The sequence below is a fragment of the Ziziphus jujuba genome, chromosome 7 (genome assembly GCF_031755915.1).
Source record: "Ziziphus jujuba cultivar Dongzao chromosome 7, ASM3175591v1".
Taxonomy (NCBI): Eukaryota; Viridiplantae; Streptophyta; class Magnoliopsida; order Rosales; family Rhamnaceae; genus Ziziphus; species Ziziphus jujuba.
Window position 1 is genome coordinate 25,668,945 of NC_083385.1, and position 23,758 is coordinate 25,692,702.

At 34.3% G+C, this 23,758-nt stretch overlaps 1 protein-coding gene across 2 annotated transcripts; it reads left to right on the plus strand.

Annotated features, from left to right (window-relative positions):
- Positions 1 to 611: 611 nt before the first annotated feature.
- On the plus strand, positions 612 to 6,723 carry LOC107423941 (uncharacterized). 2 transcript variants are annotated; one of them, XM_048479482.2, is made up of 6 exons: positions 612 to 947; positions 1,206 to 1,272; positions 4,832 to 5,104; positions 5,339 to 5,575; positions 5,688 to 5,905; positions 6,124 to 6,723. In XM_048479482.2, exons 3-6 carry the CDS (start codon positions 4,856 to 4,858, stop codon positions 6,368 to 6,370), a joined length of 951 nt encoding a protein of 316 aa, XP_048335439.2. In that variant the 5' UTR covers positions 612 to 947; positions 1,206 to 1,272; positions 4,832 to 4,855; the 3' UTR covers positions 6,371 to 6,723. The 2 variants fall into 2 exon arrangements, with proteins under 2 accessions (XP_048335439.2, XP_015889085.3); XM_016033599.4 differs by having other exon boundaries at positions 614 to 947; positions 1,236 to 1,272.
- The last annotated feature ends 17,035 nt before the right edge of the window (positions 6,724 to 23,758 follow it).

Genomic DNA, 23,758 nt, shown 5'->3' on the forward strand with positions numbered 1-23,758 from the left:
CGTTTTAGGCTTGGATGAAATCCTCTTTCTCCAATTTAAATATAATATATATATATATATATATATATATTGGTGACAAAATGACATTTTAAATATGGTAAAGTTACAGTTTAGCATTTTAAGATATGTCATTATTTAATCTGAAACATCAACTATGTTAAGGTCGACTAACAAATATGGTAAAATTGTAACAAGATTGGCATATAATACAGTAAAATTATAAATTTAAAGAAGAGAGAAGGAGACATGTACAAAAATGTTCATATAATTAAATTTTTTGGTAAAGATGTTTAGATAATTAATTTGGAAGCTCTATTAGAAAAGAAAGTAATAATAAGTTAAAAGTAATAATGATTGATAGTGAACAAGTTTATTATTATTGAATATGAAGGAACATAAATGTGGGGTGTTAGTTTAACCATGAAATATATGGTTTGTGTGACGTTCAAGTAAGGAACAATGAAAGAGATACCACACCTTCCACTGCTTTTGTGGTCCAACAAAACAAAAACAGTCAAAACATTAAAAAAAAAAATAAAATTATAAGTTTATTTTTTGGAATAACTACAAAAGTCATATTGGCCACACGGAGGATAGAACCAGGAGGCTTTTTTCCACGCATTTTCCATCCTTTTCATTTTTCTTCTAGACTCCCACTTATTTTGAAAATTCACTTTTTTTTTTTAATTAATTATTATTTGGATATTCGTTCAGACATTTTGAAGTTAGTTTGAAGGTAGATAAGAAAGCAAAGTTAAGCGAAAAAAAAGAAAAAAAAAATAAAGAAATGCTTCTACTTTGACATTCACGCGGACAAACCACCACACACGTGAACAATTTTTGTTGGGTTTGAATCTTTTTTGGACAACAAACAAAAGGGGCTCTACCGGCGGCTCTGGTGGTTCGGAGACTTTCACTGCCGGGCCAAGTTGCCGTCGACGTCTTCTGTAAGTTGATTATTTATGTGGGTATCATGTTAGGTGGAAGTTGGGAGGGTTTTATTTGGGTGTTGTTTGGCTGGTGGGATAGTTTCAACGGACAAGAAAAAAAAGAAAAAAGGGAAAGTGAATATGGTTTGTTTCAAATTGTTTGGCAATTCTATGCAAAAGGAAAAATAATGGAAAGAAACAAACTAGAAAAATCTGATTTTTTTTTATTTTTTTGAAGTGGGGTTTTGTTTTTATGATTTCTGCTTTTGTGTGCAACTTCTCAAGTTAAGAGTTTCAAACTTGCAGGCAAAAACTTCTGTTGGACAACTCCTACGCTGATACTGTAAGCATCTTATCCCCTATCTCAATCTCTGTGTTTTGTTTTTTCTTGATTTTCTTTCTGTTAAAGCTTAGTTCTGGACCAAAACCAAAGGGCTCTGCCTTAACAAACTCTTTAGAATAAGAGATGAATCGTCAGAAATTTATTTATTTATTTATTTATTTTCCACTTTAAAGCCAAAAAGAGGCATAAATTTTAGTACATGGCTGAACGCTGAACCATCTCTTACATTTTCCAGTGTCGTGGTTACTGTTTTCCTTTTTGTTAATTGAGGGAAGAGAGTTTTTTTCTGAGATAAGCTTAATTATGAAGAGCCAAATCCAGTTTATGATACAAAGGAGACATTCTGTTTTAAAGGGAATTTTTTTCCACCATCAGCTTTATAAGTGGAGGATGACTTAGGAGAGCTTGATTAGATTATGTCGCTTTTAAGTTCATATTGTGGGCTTCCGATATCTTTTGAATTTACAAGATGCCCAGAAGGTTGAAATGATGGTTGTTCTGAACATGATCCCAAAACATAGAATAATTCAGTGCTTAAAATGTTATAACTGCAGAAACACTAATTTGATGGTTGTGTGGTGTGAATTTATCTGTAGGACTCGTAGGAATTAAAGTATCTAACAATAGGTAAATAGGTGAAGTCTATGTTGCTCGGACTCTCCAAAATGGAGGAAGTATCCGTGTTGTTGTTGTTTTAACGAGCTTCTCTTGGTTGAAAATAACTTTGGAAATAAGATAAGTGTGTAATAATTTTAGCTTTGAAAATCGTAAAAATAGGTGATAATGTTTGTTTTATTATTATTTATTTTAGCTAGAATTGTGTTTAAGATGGATAATAGTTGTCATTATACACATCAATTAATAACTAATTATTATTTATATTCTAATATAACATTTTACAGTCAAATAAATAGTATTTGACCCTAAAAGTTACATCTAAAACCTGTTAGTATTTAAATTTCTATAGTATTTTTTGTTTCCAAGACTTATTTGCGTACTGTATCTGAATTTTGGATCCTTTTTAGCAGTGTCCCACACCGTAGATTAAAAAAAAAAAAAAAAAAAAAGGATTGGACTCTGTTTTTGATACCCGTATCCGAGTCCAAGCAACAAAGGATGAAGTGCAGATACTCCTGCTAAGGAGACTTAATATCAGATTTTTGATGTCTTTGGACGTTCCCCATTGTGTTTCTAATATCTCATAATCTTGTTGAAATCTGAAATAACTTTTTTCAATTAACGTACATTGAATTGATGGAGTAACTTATTGGAAAAAGAAAGAAGCATCTAATTGGTACTCTCTAGAAACCTCTTTGATAGTTTATTGATGTGAACAGGAACATTCATTTCATATCTGTTATAAATCGTTTATATTAGGACTGCTTTACAGATTGATAATAATTGATGCTATATCGAGAAAAGATAAATTTAATTTGAAACCATGTTAACTCCGTACTGTATACAATCCTATTTATACAAAGGATTTCCATATTGTATTTGTGTCCATGCTTAATAACTAGATTCAAGAGATGAAGTGTCAAAATCCACAAAGGAGTTTACAGTGTACCTGATATAAATTAAGAAATTCGCTAAGGCATGGTGCTCGTTTAATTAGATGGTGAAGTATCATTTTAATTCTATAAGAATTATTATACATGAAACTGATCGATATAATAAAAAGTAAAATCTAAAATATAATTATTTTTTTTTTTGGTTTTTCACAAAGAAGCATGAAAAATAATAGTAATAATAATAATAACTGAGTTCTAAGCTAATGCTGCATGGATAAGCTATTGATAATCATGGAAGAAAAAATTTTGGTTCCCCATTTTTTCTTTTAGGATATTGTTTAATATATATAATACCTTGGACAGGTGGATATATTTGTTGAATAATTTTTATCACTATTTACTTAGTAGCCAAGGGTTTTAACCCAAGGTATTTTTATTTTTCCCCCCTCTTTCTTTTAATATTATCATTACAGTTGAGGGATCTCTCTGGATACTAATATCTTATAGTAAATTACTTTTTAATTTCAACATTTTGCTTAACTAATTTGTATATTTTTGTAGTGAGGTAAATAGAAAATGGGATGGAATAAAAGGGTAGGTGGTTGTTAGAGTATATTTGTTACCAAATTGATTAAGACATACCTTCTGATCTTTTAGTAGCTTTGGCTTTGGGAATCATGATATATAAATAAAATTAGTTTAAGATGTTTTTATCTGAATACTAAATGCTACAATTGATGACTTTAGTCTAGTATTGAACTGTACTACCACATTTTGATTAAAATGTCTTACTGCCTTAAGGTGATAAAAACAGAAAATGTCTTACAGCCCTGTCAATGGACCTTATAGTTACTGGGTATTGAGGGTATATGTGATGCAATGATTCTTTTGTTCTGTGCCGTTTTGGAGCTTTGGTCCCACCAAAATAGTATTTTGCCATATTTGGTTGTTTTTTCCTTGCCTTGTTCAACTTCTCTTCTCTTCTCCTTTATTGCCTAAAATTCTTTATTCTTGCTCAACGGAAAATGAAAGTCTTATTTTTTACTCTACTTGAACAGCAATATACGATGCAGTTCTGCTATATATATATATATATATATATCTCTATGTTTATATATATATATATATATCTCTATGTTTTTTTTTTTTTTTTTTCCCGCTATTATTTATTAGTTATATATATTTATATATTCATAACAAGATAAATGTATCAAAGTAATAACTTGACATTTTAATTACCTAGAAGCAAATTTAAAACCTGCATCTAGATTTTGGGGGGGAAAGAATGAGATTTGAACTTTCATGTCATGGTTAATTTGGATTTAAGAAACATTGAAGATTTATTCAGATTTAAGATGAGAAAAAAGACAAAGCCACCTAATCATATTAATGTATTAATTTCAATTTTATACAATATTTCAATTATTTGAGGTATATTCCTAAAATATTATGAATATTTGGATGATTTGGTACAAGCGACAGCAGTTAACACTAAATAAACATAAAAATGCTAATATATTAATTTTCAGAATTTGTTAGTATCTAAAAACAGACTTAAACACTTATAGCTAGGCCTTAAAATGAAAAAAAAAATGATAATAAATTAAAAAAAAAAAAATGGAGAGTTAGTCGTTGAGGTCTATTTAGTGATGCACTGAAATCTATTTAGAATACAAATAAAAATCAAACGCCACTTTAGGGTATCAAAGTGGTTTACTAATTTGCTTAAAGAACAGTGGATTTAGGTTGCATGTTAGGAGAAAATAATGTTGGCCATTTGAATCAAATGATGGCAACTTTTAAAATTCTTATTGGGATGGGATTATCTTGCCCACTGTAAAACAAATTTTATAATTAGAAACATGGAAGACTTTTGTTTTTGTATGTAGAATCATCCTGCATCTTTAGTGTAGAGCTTTTGGATAAACTATTCCTTTGCTTCTGTAATTTCCAAATATTTTGTAGTAGTTGCTTTAGAAAATTTAATTTAGTTCTTCTAATTATACCACCATCTTTAATTGTTTACTATATTTTGATTGATTTTACAGCCTTCTGGGGTGTTTTCCATAAAAATGACACCTTCTTCCGAGGAGTTAGGGGAACATGCAAAGTCTGTACATCATGTGAGGGAAGACAGTGAATACATTAGGCTGGTTATATCCAATGAAACAAGGACGACAGAAGCTGATATGTTGCAGCCTCAACCGGAAGCAAGGATTAAGTCTTTTTTTTGGTGGGTCAAAGCTTTAATATGGTGCATTGTTATCATTATATTACTTCTCATTTTTGTGAAGTGGGGAGTTCCATTTCTGTTTGAGAAGGTACGTCTGATTCGTAGCTCTTGTTTCCTCTTATTTCACATATAACATGTTATGCTGCTGTGAACTTTTTACCTTTAAGCTTGTACATATGCTAGTAGACATATCTTAAATATTTCTCGATCAAGAATTTATTGATATGTGATACCATATAATCTCTCTCTCTCTCATGCTCTTTCTATTATTCTTATCATTTTTTTTTTCTGAAATTAGTTAATCTAAAGAATAAAATTGTAGGTTCTCATTCCAATGATGCAATGGGAAGCGACTGCTTTTGGCCGACCTGTTCTTGCCCTTGTTCTTGTTGCTTCTTTGGCTTTCTTCCCTGTGTTTTTAATTCCATCTGGCCCTTCTATGTGGTTGGCTGGAATGATTTTTGGATATGGCCTTGGGTTTGTTATAATCATGGTTGGAACAACTATTGGAATGGTCCTCCCCTATTTGATTGGACTATTGTTCCGAGAACGCATCCATGTAAGATTGTCCACTATATTTAGACTGATGCTGAAATTTAAGTAGGAAACTTCATTTTTATTGTAAGCTAGCTTCCACTTTTGTTAGTGATTTTGTTTTCTTAATTTTGCAGCAATGGTTGAAGAGATGGCCCCAGCAGGCTGAATTGATTAGACTTGCCGGAGAGGGCAGCTGGTTCCATCAATTTCAAGTGGTAGCTCTATTTAGAGTTTCACCATTTCCATACACAATTTTTAACTACGCAATTGTGGTAACAAGTATGCGATTTTGGCCCTATTTATGGGGATCAATTGCTGGAATGGTTCCCGAAGCTTTCCTTTACATCTATAGGTTTGTTCTCTTAGCTATGCAAATGGAAGAAAGAATAACTTTGAAGTTGCTTGCTCAATGCTTGAATCCAGTCATGGTTTAATTTATCCCAAGTCTTATGTACTCTCCGGGATATATTCATGAAAAACCATGATATTTTTTTGTACTCTTTTTCCATTTGGTGGGGCGGGGGTGTTGTCTTATTACTAAACCTTTCTTCTTCACTTATGTTTGTGCAGTGGTCGTTTAATCAGGACATTCGCAGATGTCAAGTATGGAAACTATCACTTGACTCCAGTTGAGATCATATACAATATTATCTCCTTAATTGTTGCTATTATCACTACAATAGCTTTTACTGTCTATGCAAAAAGAGCTTTAAAGAAACTCAAGAGGGCAGAAGAAACCAATGGAGAAGCATCTAGCAACTTCGAAATGGAGAAGCTTCCAGTGGAAGGACCTTCACATATGGCATTTTCCTCCTAGCCTTTAGTACTTAAAGGAGTAGATTAGTGTGTTCAAAGAATTTAGAGAATTTTTTGATCCTTGACTTCTTACTTATTTTGTTTGAAAGAGAAAAAGAAAAATAAAAAAAAGAAAAAAGAAAAAGAAAAAGAAAATGAAAAGGAAAAAAAAAGAAAAGAAAAGAAAATGACTGATGTTTTCCTGGTATGGGGCTTGATCATTGTAATTAAGAGGGCTGGTGGGCGGGAAATATGTTGTATAAAAATGTGAAAGAGTTTAAAGCATATTGTCTTCTCTTGTTATGCCATGGAGAATGCAATTGTATTGCTGAATCAGGTTCTTGTATGATATGATAAAAGTAAATTTCAAATTTACCTAATCATCTTTAAGTTTTGGTTTAGGAGAGCTCCTAATTTATTTTCAACTCCAAGAATTCAAGTGTTTCTGAACTTTTTTTTTTTGGGTTGAAAATGGAAACTGGGTTGCATTAGTTAAGATGAAACAGTACGGCCATCAGCTTGAAGGAAAAGATTAAGCCATGCAGGTCCATCCTCCAGCCAAGGCTCATCTAAACCAACAGCATGGTTGGCAAGACAGTGGGAAAAATGATTTGTTTCCCTACATTCACAAGGGCAATCTTTTATTTGCTCGACTAAAAAACAATTCGAATCAAGATTCTGACATAAACTAGCATCATATACTAAACTGACTGCCCTAACAGAATCACTAACTATATCTCCTTAGAAAACACTCCGCTTGTAAGCAGAAAACTACTGCCTCCCTAATTGCCACCAATTCAGCTGTGAGAACAGAACACTTTGCAAGGAAAGGTTTTGCAATTCCACCCATAAAACGCTCCTCCAGAATTACGCACAACAACCTAGCCATTTCTCTTTAGCACAGATAGATGCATCTGCATCAATTTTCAATTTGGTTCCAGTTGGTGCCTTCCAATTTCCAATCATTATCAGAATGCAAAATACGCTGTAGCACCTCATTTCCCACTGCCTACTTAAAGTATAATAATCTGACTCGAACAGACACCCATGTATCAAAGCATTCCTATTATTCCAGATGCACCACGAAGTCCAAGCAAACCGTTCCTTCTGAATATCTGATAATGTCATGAAAACCCAGTTGCACATTGAAGCGAATAAATAAAAATAACCTCCCTTAAAACCACCATAACAATCCGGCTTTTTCCATATTTTTTTCACCTTCGCATTATAGAGTTATGGAAAGAGTGAAATTAATATATCATATATAAAACAGAGTTATGGGAAGAGTGAAAATAATATATCATATATAAAACAATGTTACAATTTATACACTTGCAGCGCAAGTAAATAAGGAAATGAATATATTACACACGTTGCTAAGGAAAGAACAATATAGACAATAAAGAATAAGCTGTACAAGGAATAACAAGATTACGATGTTGGAAACTTGGTCTTAACATGCCCCTGCAAAACGGTGGATCCGTTGCTAAACAATACTGTTACAAAACAATGGACATAACAAGATTATTTAAATATAAGAAAAATAAACAAGACATTTATTCAAAATGATGAGCGTCATTCCTAATTCAAATCAATCCATTAGCCACGTCAACATCCAGCTGCAACAGTAACAAAATAGTTGAGTCAGATGATGATTTGTAAACAAATTAAGTCTTCTTCTCCATCAATTCATCCCTATGAAAATTGAACTTGTCCTCGAGTTTGTTAACAATCATTGGAGCCATATTCGGAGGGAAGTAAGGGTGAAGGTTTGCCATGTTGAAGATTGGTGAAATTTTAAGGTCTGAAGGAAAGTCAATTAGATAAGCATTATCTTTGAGCTTTTTGAGAGCCTAGAAAGGGCCGATTTTCTTCAACATTAGTTTAACCCCCTGGAAAGAATTACACCTTCGATGTCTATCAGCAGTTTCCTTGTACTTGGCATTAGCTTTAGCAATACATTTTTCAACTTCTTTGCGGAAAGAAATGTATTGCTTTGTAAAATGTGTAGTTTTGTTGTTTTGAAGATCTTTAATGATGAGAAGATCTATTGTGCGGTTGGAGGATTTGGTAAATAATAGAGAATGGTTTCATACTAGTGGTTCGATTTACCATGTTGTCATACTCGAATTCTACCTGTGGTAAGATCATATTGCATTACTTGATCATAGGCTAAGCTTCGAAGCATGTTTCCCAATGTTCTATTGACTATTTTTGTTGGTCTGTCGCTTTGTTGATGATTGGCACTACTATATTGAAGTGTGGTGCCAAATTTCGTCCATAAAAGCTCCTAGAAATGACTAATAAACTTAATATCATGATCCAGTATTATTGAGTGTGGAACATCTTTGAAAAATAGTTATGCAAGGTAACTATCATCCGTGGCCTTCTTGCAATAGAGAAAATGAGCCATTATTGAGAATCAGTCAATCACAACAAAAATGGAATCAACCCATGTCTGGGTCATAGGCAAACCAAAAATGAAATCCATAGAGATTTCTTCCTAGATAATGGATGGAACTGGAAGGGGAGTCTAAAGTCTTGTATTTGTGGAGTTTTCCTTAGCTTGTTGACATATGAAACATCATTGAACAAATTGAGTAATGTCTCATTTTATATGGGGTTAATATAATCAATCTGTATCAGATGGATAGTTTTATCTTGGCCAAATTGGTGGCTAGTCCTCCCAAATGAAAATCTTTAATTAAATGAGTTATCAGTGATGTTTAAGGAATGCAAAATTGGTTGCCCTTAAATAGAAACCCATTCGTAATATGAAAATCCATTGCGGAGTTGTGTTGAAGGCATTTACTCTAGATTTCAGCAAAGTCTGGATCCTTTTGGTACAACATTTGTATATTGTCAAACTTCGGAAGATTGAATTGCAAAATTAGCAGTAACATTGACTTTCTACTGAGTGCATCAGCACTTGTTTGTCTTTCCCTGCTTTATGTTTGAAGGAGTAATGGAATTTGTGTAAAAATAGAAGCCAATGAGCATGTAGATCACTTAACATCTTTTGAGAATTGAGAAACTTCAATGTTTGGTGGTCATTGTGTAAAATGAAATCTCGTTGGATCAAGTAATGTTCCCAATGATCGAAAACCCTTATAATCGCTATTGTGCTTGATCATGTGTACACCATTCCTGTCTAGCTTCACATAGCTTCTCACTAAAATACTCAATTGACTTCTCTTCTTGTATCAAAACAGCTCCAATCCTCAACATCATTTTCAACCTTGAAAACTATGTCACCTTGAAAACTATGTCAAAGTTGGGAAGAGCTAAGATTGGTGCTGAAGTCAATTTCTATTTGAGTAATTGGAAACTTGCTTCTTGTTTTAGCCTTCAATGAAAGTTGCCTTTCTTTGTACAATTAGTCAAAAGAGTGGCAAGGGTATTGAAATGACTGATGAATCTACGATAAAAAGTGGCCAACCCGTGGAAACTACGTAATCCGAAGATTGAGTTTGGTGATTTCCATTCGAGGATAGACCGTATTTTCTTAGGAATCTCATATAGATACCTACTTTGCTAACAATGAACCCAAAAATAGTAGTTGATCAATCAAGAACTCAAATGATTGATCTCACACTTCTTGATATTTAAAAAATAATTTATCATCTAGGAGAGCTTGGAAGACACATTGCAGATGCTCAAAATTCTATTCAACTCTCAAGCTATGAATCTAAAGTGCACAACAATGAAATCAAATGGTTTGAGGACTTGATTTGTAAACCTCATGAAGGTACTCACTGCATTGCATAGCCTAAAAGGGCATAACCAATCACTAATACAGCCTTTCTTTTGTCTTAAATGTCGTCTTCCATTCAACCCCAGGCATTATTCTAATTTGATGGTAGCCACTCTTCAGATCTAATTTTAGGAAAACTTGAGAACTTTCTAATTTTTCCAGCATATCTTCCAACCTTGGAAATGGGAACTTGAATTTGATAGTGATCTTATTGATGGCCATATTGTCAACACACATCCACCATATCTTATCATTCTTAGGGGCAATTAAAACTAGAATCCACAAAGGGTAAGGCTTTTCGGATTAATTCTTCTTGAGATGGTCATTTAGAATTCCTTTTAGAATATAAATTTCCTTAGGACTCATTCTATAATGAGGTAAATTTGGAATTCTCAAACCAGGAATTAAGTCTATGTTATGTTGTATATCTTGCATAGGAGGCAATTTTGATGGCAATTCAACATAGTATAAATCTTGGAACTCCTGTAATAGTGGCTTAACCAATGGTGGAACTATGAGGTATTCTATTTTTAGGTTGGTTAAAACAAGGGACTAAAAGTAAGTGGAAAACATTTATGTCAACAAGTTACCAATGGAGAAAGGAACTATACATATCTCATTTATTGTTTTCTCATAGCCTTTTAAGATGTAACTAATTTTATAGGGCTATGGATATTTGGATATAGGGAGTTAAAGGGCCCTTGCTAGAGATTTGGAAATGACACTTTTACAGCTGCCACTATCAATTATAACTTCACAAACTTTGCCTTGCTTGTGCATCTAGTCTTGTAAATGGCCTTCCTTTGGGTGGGATATGGTGCTTTTGAAGATATCAATAGCTTTTGAAGAATACACACATACGGTTCTCCTTCATTATCACGGGCTACCTTAGTTTCTTCTTATTCTATTTCTATATATTGTTCCTCTCTTGAGTCAATTCCATTATTTCCATCACTATAAAACTTTTCACAGTGGATAGTCATTTGATTTGTGCCCTCGTTGGTTACACTTAAAACATTTGATGGGATAATGTTTCGCATATGATGCGAATCCACCCGAGACTGCTCGACCAACAACCCGCTGGGGTGCTGACCCAATACAAATGAAGGTGGGACCGATCACTAGGGCCCAAGCCAAGAGGTTCAAGGACAATCTTGCTGTCTTCATACAAGGAATAAGTCATAGCCAAGAGGGGTTGGCCACATTTAAAGAACCAAGGCCTGTTTTACTCATACAAGCAATAGAAGCCAAAACAGGGTCGGGTGACGTTTTTGGTGCTAATAAGGAGGCCGGGTTGTATGAATTGGAACCCCATCTTTATGGGTTCAATTCATATGGAGGATGAGTCATAGAAACCAGCCAAAGCAGCTTCAAAGCCGACCAACAAGGTGGTTTGCGCACAAGGAGAAGGAAAGGCCGGATTTGCTGTATTCTTCGCGGGTTTTACTGTATTTTACTGTATTAACCTTTTCTCATACTTCCAAGCAAGGGCAACGTGGGGAACTTCACAATAAGCTTATTTGGCATCCTACAAAGCATATTGAAGCTGATTTGGAGCTCAATTTGGTCAAAGAATAGTCAAAGTCAAATTAGTCAAAAAGCTAGTATTATAGTTTCCTAATTTTATTCTACTTTTTGTTTTAGGAAACTACCTTTACTTTTTAGTTTTATTTATTTATTTTCTGGATAAATAAGTTTAGGAAAGTTTTTATTTTATTATTTTCATTGTAAATTAATTAATTCCTAAATTCAAAATAAAGGAATTAATTAATCCAAATTAGTTTAGGAATAGGAAAGTTTCGGCCAAGGTAGAATTCTTCTTTGTGTGGCCGGTTTTTCCTAGGGTTTTTAGGGTTTATTTTGTTTCTTTCAAAGCCTATTTAAAGGCTTACTTTTCATTAATAATATAACTTTAAACTTTGATTTGATTAAGAAAATACTTGTGAGATTAATTATCTCTTTGTTATTTGAGAACACCTAAAACACCATTAGAGAATTGGTTGTTTTAGCTTGACTTATCAATAGGTTTTCCATCCCCTATTGTGGCATCTACATTATACCAAGGTTTCTAACCACAGGTTGGTTAGGGGTTGAGGTCCATTCCATTAGAACTTGAACTTAATTAAAGATCCGGGCTAATATAATACGGGTTTAGGAGCAGGTCGTCCTAGGTTCGTATCATTTGGTATCAGAGCTAAATTTTGTTCAGGTTTGATCTATCTTTATTTGCTTTATTTGTTTTTGTGTTGTTCTGCAATTTTAGCATTAGGTTAAGGTTGCATCCATCCCATACACGTTCTGCATCTTCAAAAAAAAAAAAAAAAAAAAAAAAAATTCATTCCTAGTTGAATTAGGTTTCCTAGTTTTATCGTATTTTTGTTTCCTAATTTGTTGGTTGTCTTTTATCATTGTTCTTGTTAATTTGGTTTCTGTTGATTTTTCTTTACTGTTTTAGTCTTAAATATTTGCATTCATATATTCAAAAAAAAGAAAAAAAAAAGAAAAAAAAAAAAAGAAGTTTGCGGCAACATTTAAAAAAAAAAAAAAAAACTGCACATTTTGTTTATTTCGAGGTCACGGGTTTGGGGTTTGTTTTGGAGTTGGAATTGAAATTTTGGTAATTATTCTTGCTACTGCAGTTGTTTATGTTCTGTGAGTGAAAAAAAAAAAAAAAGAAAGAAGGTAAAGCCGAATAAAAAAAAAAAAAAAGAAGAAAAAAAATATTTCGGTTTGTTGGAGTTTGATTTGTTTGCTGGAAATTTGTTGGAGCTGCTGGTTTTTTATTATTTATTCAATATTTGAGTTGCTGGAGAATTATTTTTGCTGCTGGATATTTGGATTTTGGGTGCTTAAATTATTTGGATTAAAATTAGATAAAGGAATTGATATAAAACTTGAATTACAAGAACAACAACCAACACTTTTCTATAATTTTGTTCTCTTTGATTCTTGTTCGTATTTGAATTTCTTTTTCTGGAATTTTATTCTTGAACTCATAATCTACTACCATCTGGTGCAGTTTTCAAAAATTCCAACGTTTTCCCATTATTTTGTGTTTTCTTGTCTAGAAAGCCGAAAAATTAGGATTTGTTGGATTCTTTCGGTATTGCCTACTTTTTGCTACTGCTTTGTTGATAAGTTTAATTAAAACATACTAGTGATCTAATTGTTGTTTTGTGGGTGTTTTAATTAGAACTTTGAGATAATTCATTGAGTGGAAAAGGCAAGAGTGTGAGAGCTTAAAAGAGGGTAAAAGCCGAAACTAGTGTGCAAACACGAGTGTCGAGACCTTGTTTGAGTGAAACACGTGAGGGAGTGAATATTGTGAGGATTTATTTTATTTTTTTTGCAGTATTTTACTAACATGGCAGATTCTAGAATAAGAAGAGGGGATCCACCCTTGAGGATCAATGAGGAAGAGTCCGTAGCATTTCATGGCGATGACCGAGCTACCAGAAGTGGAGACCAAGTGGACTTGAGAACTATTTTGGAATCAATACAGCGGATGAGTGCTCAATTTGAGCATGTAAATCAAAGAGTGGGAAGATTAGAAGCCTCACAAGGAAGGCCGAATACAAGAAATAGGCAAGAATTCCATGGAGGACGAGGCCGAGGACGAGGAGGTCGCGAGAGGCCGAGAGAGGAATTTGATGAGGAGCCATTGGACGGTGACTTTGAGGAAGGTATGGACGAAACCTTTGCTGTCCAAGATAGGGCTGGCCGTGGGAGATATAGGAGGGAGGATACAGATGAAGATTTGGGAAATATCAAGGTTAATATCCCACCTTTTATGGGTAAAAGTGATCTTGAAGCTTATTTGGAGTGGGAAGAGAAAATGGAGATGATTTTTGACTGCCACAACTATTCGGAAGGTAAGAAGGTGAAGATGGCAGCAATGGAGTTTGGCCATTATGCACTCCAATGGTGGATAAATGAGCAAAGCACCCGAAGGAGGGTTGGTGAAGATTTAATTACAACATGGCGACAAATGAAAGGAGTCATGAGGAAGCGGTTTGTGCCATCCCATTACCAAAGGTTGCTGCATCAAAGGCTTCAATCTTTGTCTCAAGGAAGTAGGTCCGTGGAGGATTATTACAAAGAGATGGAGATGTTAATGATGAGGTTAAACATGAGGGAGGATAGAGAGGCAACAATGGCAAGATTTCTTGGAGGGTTAAACCGTGACATTGCCAACCAACTTGAATTACAACAATACTTGGAATTGGAGGAGATGTTGCATGTAGCCATTAAGCTTGAGAACCAATTCAAGAGGAGGGGTGTTAGTACACGGTTTGGAGGAGTTTCTAGCAGTGGAAGGACAAGTTCAAGTGGCTGGAGAAACAATTCCACTTATGTAAACAAGTTGAGGCCGAAATTAGGAGAAGAATCTACCAACCGGCCAAGAAGGGAGGTTAAGACTGAATCTGTCCAAGCACTTAGAGGTGAGATAAAATCTGATCCTAAACCTCAAAAATCTAGAGAAATAATTTGTTTTAAGTGCCAAGGAAGAGGACACATATCCAGCCAATGCCCAAATAGAAGAATCATGGTATTAAAGGGTGATGGTGAGCTGGAATCCGCAAGTGAAGAAAGTGGAGCTGAAACCGAGCAAGAGGAGGGTTGTAATGAAGATGAAACCGAACCTGTAGATACATCTAATGCCGAGTTGAGCTTGGTTTCAAGGAGAGTACTTGCTGTCTACAAAGATGAAGAGCAGATACAAAGAGAAAACATCTTCCACACTCGCTGCGAAATACAAGGTAAAATTTGTAGCATGATTATAGATAGTGGGAGTTGTACTAATGTGATAAGTAATCTTGTAGTTGATAAATTAGGCTTGAAAACAATTAAACATCCAGAACCTTATAGATTACAATGGCTTAATGATAGTGGCGAGATGAAAGTAAACAAACAAGCCAAAGTAAAATTTAATATAGGTAGATATGAGGATGTAGTTTTATGTGATATTGTGCCTATGATTGCTGGACATATACTATTAGGTAGACCATGGCAATTTGATAAAGATGCTACTCATTTTGGTCGAGAAAATAGTATTGTTTTCAGGTTTAAAGGGAAGAAGATCAAGCTGGAACCATTATCTCCTAAAGAGGTTTACAAGGACCAATTACAAATGCAACAAAGGAGAGAAGCCGAAAAGCTCAAGGAAAAAGCAAGCATGGCACCAACGGCTTCACCATCCATTCAAGAAGGTAAGGTTGAGGTTGCTAACCAAGGTAAGGTTTCTAAGGTTCATATTGAGTGGAAAGACCAAGAAAAAGCCGAGAGAGAGGTGAGAAAAGAGAACAAACCCGAGAGCATACAAAATCCGAAAATTTCCGCCAATGAGAGCCAAACCGAGGGAAGAAAAAGAAAAGAAAGAAAAGAGAGGAAAAACCAGAATTTTTATTTGAGTTTAGGGGATATTAATAAGGTTATTGAGTGTAAGAAACCTTTGCTGGTCATGCTTTACAAAGAAAATTATTTAAATGATCAAACTAACTTTAAAGAACTTGAATTGCCAAGTTCAATGATTTCTCTTTTGAAGGAATTTGGAGATGTCTTCCCAAATGAGATTCCAAGTGGACTACCACCTATTCGAGGGATAGAACATCAAATTGACTTTGTTCCAGGGGCTACCATACCAAATAGACCAGCTTATAGGAGCAATCCCGAAGAAACAAAGGAGCTGCAAAAACAGGTAAGTGATTTGCTTGATAAAGGATATATTCGTGAGAGTTTAAGTCCATGTGCTGTTCCTGTTTTGTTGGTACCTAAAAAGGATGGTTCTTGGAGAATGTGTGTTGATTGTAGGGCTATAAATAATATTACCATCAAATATAGACATCCCATTCCTAGATTAGATGATATGCTTGATGAGTTGCATGGTGCTTGCATGTTTACAAAAATTGATCTTAGGAGTGGTTATCACCAAATTAGGATGAAAGAAGGTGATGAATGGAAAACCGCATTCAAAACTAAATATGGACTGTATGAATGGTTAGTTATGCCTTTTGGATTATCTAATGCACCTAGTACTTTCATGAGGCTTATGAATCATGTAATGCGTCCATTTATTGGTAAATTTGTGGTTGTTTATTTTGATGACATTTTAATATATAGCCGAAATTTGGATGACCATGTGGATCAACTTAGGCAAGTTTTGCAAGTTCTTAGAAAGGAAAGATTATTTGCTAACATTAAAAAATGTGACTTTTGCAAAGAAGAGCTTGTGTTTCTAGGTTTTGTAGTAAGTGCTGCAGGAATCAAAGTTGATCAAGCTAAGGTGAAGGCAATCCAAGAGTGGCTGGTTCCTACTTCCATTACCCAAGTGAGGAGCTTTCATGGCTTGGCAAGCTTTTACCGAAGATTTGTCAAGGATTTTAGTACCATAGCAGCACCATTGAATGAAGTTGTCAAGAAGAATGTTGGCTTCAAATGGGGGGAAGTACAAGAAAAATCCTTTAATTTGTTGAAAGAAAAATTATGTAATGCACCTTTGTTAGTTTTGCCAAATTTTTCTAAGACTTTTGAAATTGAGTGTGATGCTTCGGGTGTAGGTATTGGAGCTGTTTTAATGCAAGAAGGAAGGCCCATAGCCTACTTTAGTGAAAAATTGAATGGAGCTGCCCTAAACTACCCGACTTATGACAAAGAGATGTATGCTTTGGTGAGGGCTTTGGAGACGTGGCAGCATTATCTCATGCCAAAGGAGTTTGTGATTCATACGGATCATGAGTCTTTGAAGCATATCAAGGGTCAAGGAAAGCTCAACCGAAGGCATGCTAAGTGGATTGAATTTATTGAAACATTTCCATATGTGATCCGCTACAAAAAAGGTAAGGAAAATGTGGTTGCCGATGCATTATCCCGAAGGTATGTGCTCTTTTCTACCTTAGATGCTAGATTGCTTGGATTTGAACAATTGAAAGAACTTTATGAGCATGATAGTGACTTTGGAGAAATTTTTAGAACCTGTTTGAAACATGGATTTAATAAATTTTACATATTTGAGGGCTATTTGTTTAAGGAAAACAAACTTTGTGTGCCTAATTGTAGTATAAGGGAATTATTGGTTCGGGAAGGACATGGGGGTGGTTTAATGGGTCATTTTGGTATTTTAAAGACTTTATCCTTGCTGCAAGAACATTTTTATTGGCCTAACATGAGGAGAGATGTTGAGAGAATTTGTGAAAGATGTGTGAAGTGCCGAAAAACAAAATCAACATTGAAACCACATGGATTGTATAAGCCTTTGCCGATTCCTACCTATCCTTGGATAGATTTGTCTATGGATTTTATTCTTGGGTTGCCTAGGTCAAGGACAGGTAAGGATTCAATATTTGTTGTAGTAGATAGGTTTTCTAAGATGGCACATTTTATTGCATGTAATAAAACTGATGATGCATCCAACATTGCTAATTTATTTTTCAAGGAAATTGTGAGATTGCATGGAATGCCAAAAACTATTGTGTCGGATAGGGATGCTAAGTTCTTAAGCTATTTTTGGAAAACATTGTGGGCTAAATTAGGTACTAAGCTTTTATTTTCAACTACTTGTCATCGACAAACTGATGGACAAACCGAAGTAGTAAATAGAACCTTGTCTGCATTGTTGAGAGCATTAATTAGTAGAAATTTAAGGACTTGGGAAGAATGTTTGCCACATGTTGAATTTGCATATAATAGGTCTTTGCAGTCAGCAACTAAATTTACTCCATTTGAAATTGTTTATGGTTTTAATCCTTTGACTCCATTAGATTTAACACCTTTGCCTTTAAGTGAGCGTGCTAATCTAGATGGAAAACAAAAAGCTGATTTTGTAAAGCAGATTCATGAGAAAACCCGAGCAAACATTGAGAGGAGGACCGAGCAATATGCAAGGGTGGCTAATCAAGGCTGAAAATCAATGGTGTTTGAACCTGGAGATTGGGTGTGGCTGCACTTAAGGAAAGAAAGATTCCCCGAACAAAGGAAATCAAAACTCATGCCGAGGGGTGATGGACCTTTTCAAGTTTTGGAGAGGATAAATGAAAATGCCTACAAACTTGATCTACTGGGTGAGTATAATGTTAGTGCCTCCTTTAATGTTGCTGATTTATCTCCTTTTGCTGCAGGTGATGACCCAATACAAATGAAGGTGGGACCGATCACTAGGGCCCAAGCCAAGAGGTTCAAGGACAATCTTGCTGTCTTCATACAAGGAATAAGTCATAGCCAAGAGGGGTTGGCCACATCTAAAGAACCAAGGCCTGTTTTACTCATACAAGCAATAGAAACCAAAACAGGGTCGGGTGACGTTTTTGGTGCTAATAAGGAGGCCGGGTTGTATGAATTGGAACCCCATCTTTATGGGTTCAATTCATATGGAGGATGAGTCATAGAAACCAGCCAAAGCAGCTTCAAAGCTGACCAACAAGGTGGTTTGCGCACAAGGAGAAGGAAAGGCCGGATTTGCTGTATTCTTCGCGGGTTTTACTGTATTTTACTGTATTAACCTTTTCTCATACTTCCAAGCAAGGGAAACGTGGGGAACTTCACAATAAGCTTATTTGGCATCCTACAAAGCATATTGAAGCTGATTTGGAGCTCAATTTGGTCAAAGAATAGTCAAAGTCATATTAGTCAAAAAGCTAGTATTATAGTTTCCTAATTTTATTCTACTTTTTGTTTTAGGAAACTACCTTTACTTTTTAGTTTTATTTATTTATTTTCTGGATAAATAAGTTTAGGAAAGTTTTTATTTTATTATTTTCATTGTAAATTAATTAATTCCTAAATTCAAAATAAAGGAATTAATTAATCCAAATTAGTTTAGGAATAGGAAAGTTTCGGCCAAGGTAGAATTCTTCTTTGTGTGGCCGGTTTTTCCTAGGGTTTTTAGGGTTTATTTTGTTTCTTTCGAAGCCTATTTAAAGGCTTACTTTTCATTAATAATATAACTTTAAACTTTGATTTGATTAAGAAAATACTTGTGAGATTAATTATCTCTTTGTTCTTTGAGAACACCTAAAACACCATTAGAGAATTGGTTGTTTTAGCTTGACTTATCAATAGGTTTTCCATCCCCTATTGTGGCGTCTACATTATACCAAGGTTTCTAACCACAGGTTGGTTAGGGGTTGAGGTCCATTCCATTAGAACTTGAACTTAATTAAAGATCCGGGCTAATATAATACGGGTTTAGGAGCAGGTCGTCCTAGGTTCGTATCAGCATAAGTGTTAGGTGGTTTGGAGTTCTAAAATGATAGTTTTCTAGTAGATTTTGTTGGATTTATGTTCCAAAAGCAATCTAAACTGTTGATCAAGAGCATTAATTAATAATGACCGTTGGATCCCCAAGCTAGCTAGTAAAGTGGTAGAGCCAATTAATTAATTGTTTAGAGACAAATGTGGCCCATTTGTTGGGCCCAAGGCAATTAGAAAACCCTGAGAGGCTAAGGTTTAGAGTCTTTAAATAGACTGCTTTCTAAAGAGCCTCCACACAAAGTTTCTAAAGTTGTAGTTTCCAGATACTGAAAACTTCTGTGGTAAACCAAAACAGAAAATAAAACCTTTGAGCCTTCTTGTTTCTAGTAATTAGATGTGCCCACACACAGATCTGTTGGAACTAGAATAGCTTAGAAGGTCTCATGTAAAAGGTTAGTAAATTTAATGGATAATGACATTAGTTTATCACATGCTTTATTCAATCTCGATCAGGCTTCCGTTGTATGTATGATTCCAAAAATTAGTATCAGAGCTTTGATTGAATCCGTGTGCGATAAATCGAATCCTTTTTTTTTTACTGTTTTATTTTTTATGTATATGTGATATATATTAGATATATGGCACCTAGAATTCTATTATTCATGTTATTTATGATTTTTTATTATGGATGAATGATTTGTTTTTGGCCTAATCCATGATAGATTTTTGCTTGTGTTTTTTTTGGGAGATGTAACAAGGAGCTAATCATAAGATTAGTTTTCCTCCTTAATTGATTTATTTATTTATTTTCTGCAATTTTTATTTGAAATTTTATATGTAAATTCAGATTCATTGAAAAAAGAATGTAAAAGTACCCGAGAAAAACTATGTACATGTTGTTGTTCATTGTTTTTCATGCCGATTGAAGCTTGGTTTTAACAACTAACATCGGGAGCAAATGCAGGACACAAAGGAGGATCGGTGGAGGACCGCCGCCGGAGCCTGTTACACATGCCCACATGCGCCCACACGTGCCACCCAATGTGTTTGCGATGTCAGAATTTGACCATTTTTGGTTAGTTGGTTCCTCCTGTGGTGATCTACCTCCCTGTAAAATTTCGTGATGATCTAAGTTTTGTGTGGTAGCTAGTAATGGTTTTGGTGCTCGAGTTCAATAGGAAACATGTTAGGGTTTTATGTTTTTTGGGCTAAAAACCCTAGAAACCAATTTTAACTTGGCCCACACCCTATAGACTCGCAAAATTTGAAGAAAAGAAGAAGTACAGGCCAGATATCAAGTTGGGCTTCTTGGTCCTATTGGGCTTGTAATTTTCTTTTTTAGGAAATCATGAATTATGGCCTATTAATTATTCTATGTTTATAATTGTTTAAATTATATGGATATAACATGTGATATGTGCTTAACAGCCATTTAGAATAGGTGGTGCCATATAATTGCATAATTTGATATATACATATGCATAATAATATTTGTTTTATCTATATAATATTATTATGGAAAATTTTAAATAATTAATGTAAAATATTGAATGGGTGAACGTTAAAATTAATTTAATTAATTTGAAACCTGCGGGCTTCATTAAGGATCCAATAATAAAATGGTTACGTGATACCCCAACGGATAAGCATGATTGGATTTTATTTGATTGGATCTAAAATAATTTCAAAATTTAAATAAGGTTGTACGGCTCAACGTCGACAATGCTTAGATATTAAAGATAATTTTGAAATTAAATTAATGATCATTACATTCAATTTTAGTAACATTAATAATCCTCCCAACTAGACTCTGTTATTGTTATTAAAAGCCTAAAGATTATTGAAACAATGGTTGATTTTTCTAAAATCAATTTTGAGTGGTATATGTCAATATTATCTAAGGAGGTTCTCTCTAAGGAGGTAGGTTTTTAAGGAGCCTGAGACCCACCTCATATTTTCTAGGAGTTGACTTGGTATGACACTATATATATCATGTTCAAAATGATAGATTTTGCTAAAATCAATTTTGAATGGTGTGTGTTTGTGTTATCTGAGAAGGCTTTGTTTAAAGGATAGGTTTTTAAGGAGTCTTTGACCCACCTCACATTTCCTGGGAGCTGACTTGGTAGGACACTTTACATATCATGTTCAAAATTTAGTTTATCATAAATGTTTTGTCCAACACAAGTATTTGTAATGGAAACTAAGTTATTGTTACAATAAACATTAATAATAAGTAGTTTAAGGGATCTATATGTTTGTATGTCTGTTGTGTTGATTACGTGTTATATGTGCATTTTAAATTTTAGAAAATGGCATCCTTTAATCCTCTAGCTACAATTTGGTGTCAAAAGCCATTGGATGGAAATAACTACAACCTATGGAAAACCAATTTTTACATTGTCCTTGACTTTGAGAAAATAAAACTTATTCCAGCAACTCCGAAACCCTAGGAGCTTGCTGCTAATGTTTTAGAGGAAACTAAAAAGCAATTTGTAGATTGGCAATGGGCAAATACAATAGCTCTTTATTATATTCTTGCCAGCATTGCAGAACATTTGCGAAAATAAATTGATGATCTGGAGTATCAGAAATAGTTCAGACTTTAGATGAGATGTTTGCTAAAAGTAGCAGTACTATTAGACAAGCAGCCATAGGGGCACTAATTAACACTCGTATGATTGATGGAAGTGTGCGAGACCATTATCTAAAGATGATGGGGCATATCAATACTGCGGAAGTGATGGGGGCTAAGCTGGAACAAGAGATGAAGATTGATATGATCTTAGAATCTCTACCGGATAGCTTCAATCAGTTCAAAATGAACTGTAATATGAATAAAATGAAGCTTACTCTTATTGAACTAATGCACGAGCTTGAGAGTGCTGAAAGGTCTCTTGTGAAGTGAGGAAGTGCTTATCATGCTGAAAGTTCCTCAAAACCTAAAGGGAAATCTAAGGGTGGAAAGAAGAATAAGAAGAAGAAAAGAACAGGTCCAATTATCAAACTAGTTGTACTGAAGAAGCCAAAGGGCAAGTACTTCAAGTGCAGACAGAAAGGTCACTAGAAGAAGGATGTCCTAAATTAAGAATGGGTAGCCTAAATGTTGTTGAGGCCTATTTAGCAGAGAATTACAATGATAAATAGATCATTGATTCAGGAGCCACTAACCATATTTGTTACTCTTTGCAGTGGTTCAAACAAAGCAGTCCATTCAGTAAAAGAAAAAGAAGCATGAAGTTAGGAAATGGGGAATATCTCTCCGTAATGGCAGTAGGGTTAGTAGAGTTATATTTTGATAATAAAACTTTAAGTTTATTAGACTGTTTGTTTCAGATTTTAACAGGAATTTGGTTTCTGTTAGTTGTTTAGTTGAACATAGTTTAATAGTGCGGTTTAATTACTCAGTTTCAATAAAGAGTAATAATACTTTTATTTGTTTTGGATTATTGATAAACAATTAATATTTTTTAACTCCTTTGTCCTATAGTATAAATGCCATTGAAAATACTAATGATGAGCAACTTCCCTTATTTAAGAAAAGGAAGGTTTTAAATGAAACCTATCTATGGTATTTGCGATTGGGTCATAGTAATTCTAGCAGAATTCATGGTTTGGTTAAAAATGAAATTTTAAATTCCTTGATCTTTGAATCTATACTAGTATGTGAATCATGTTTAGAAGGTAAAATGACAAAGAGGCCTTTCAACGCCAAAGGAAATCGTGCCACCATAATTAGAATTGGTACATATTAATGTATGTGGACCAATGAGCTTTTAAGCAAGAGGCGTGTATGAGTATTTCATCACATTTACTGATGGCTACTCAAGATATAGTTATGTTTACCTAATGCACCATAAATCTGAAACTTTTGATAAATTTCGAGAGTATAAGGCTGAAGCAGAAAAGTAATTAGGTGTCCATATCAAGAAGTTTCGATTTGACCGAGATGGTGAATATTTATCTGGAGAGTTCAAGTCTTACGTGGCTGAAAATGGGATGATTTCTCAATTATCATATCTTGAAATGCCCCAAAATAATGGAGTCTCTAAAAGGAGAAATAGAACCCTTTTAGATATGGTGAGGTTGATGCTTAGTTATTCATTATTACCTAAATTGTTCTAGGGATATACCTTAGAGGCAGCTGTATACATACTAAACTTGGTTCCATCTAAATCCGTTTTAAAAACACCCACAGAATTATGGAAAGGGTACAAGCCCAGCTTAAACCATGTTAGAATTTGGGGTGCTTTAGAAAACGTCTTGCTACAGAAACAACAAACGTTGGAATCTCGTATAGAATCTGTATGTTTGTTGGCTACCCTAAGGGAACGAGAGGTGGAATATTTTATAATTCAAAGGAAAAAAAGGTGATAGTGAGTACTCATACCACTTTCTTAGAAGATGATTATATGATCAATCTTAAACCTAAGAGTAAACTGGTTCTTGAAAAGATTGTCTCAGTTCAAG

Excerpts from the sequence above, each read along its gene's own strand:
- LOC107423941 (XM_048479482.2), top strand. The coding sequence starts at position 4,856 with ATGACACCTTCTTCCGAGGAGTTAGGGGAACATGCAAAGTCTGTACAT. Across the intron at positions 5,105-5,338 it reads TTCCATTTCTGTTTGAGAAG|GTTCTCATTCCAATGATGCA; the intron begins GTACGTCTGATT and ends ATAAAATTGTAG. Across the intron at positions 5,576-5,687 it reads TGTTCCGAGAACGCATCCAT|CAATGGTTGAAGAGATGGCC; the intron begins GTAAGATTGTCC and ends TTAATTTTGCAG.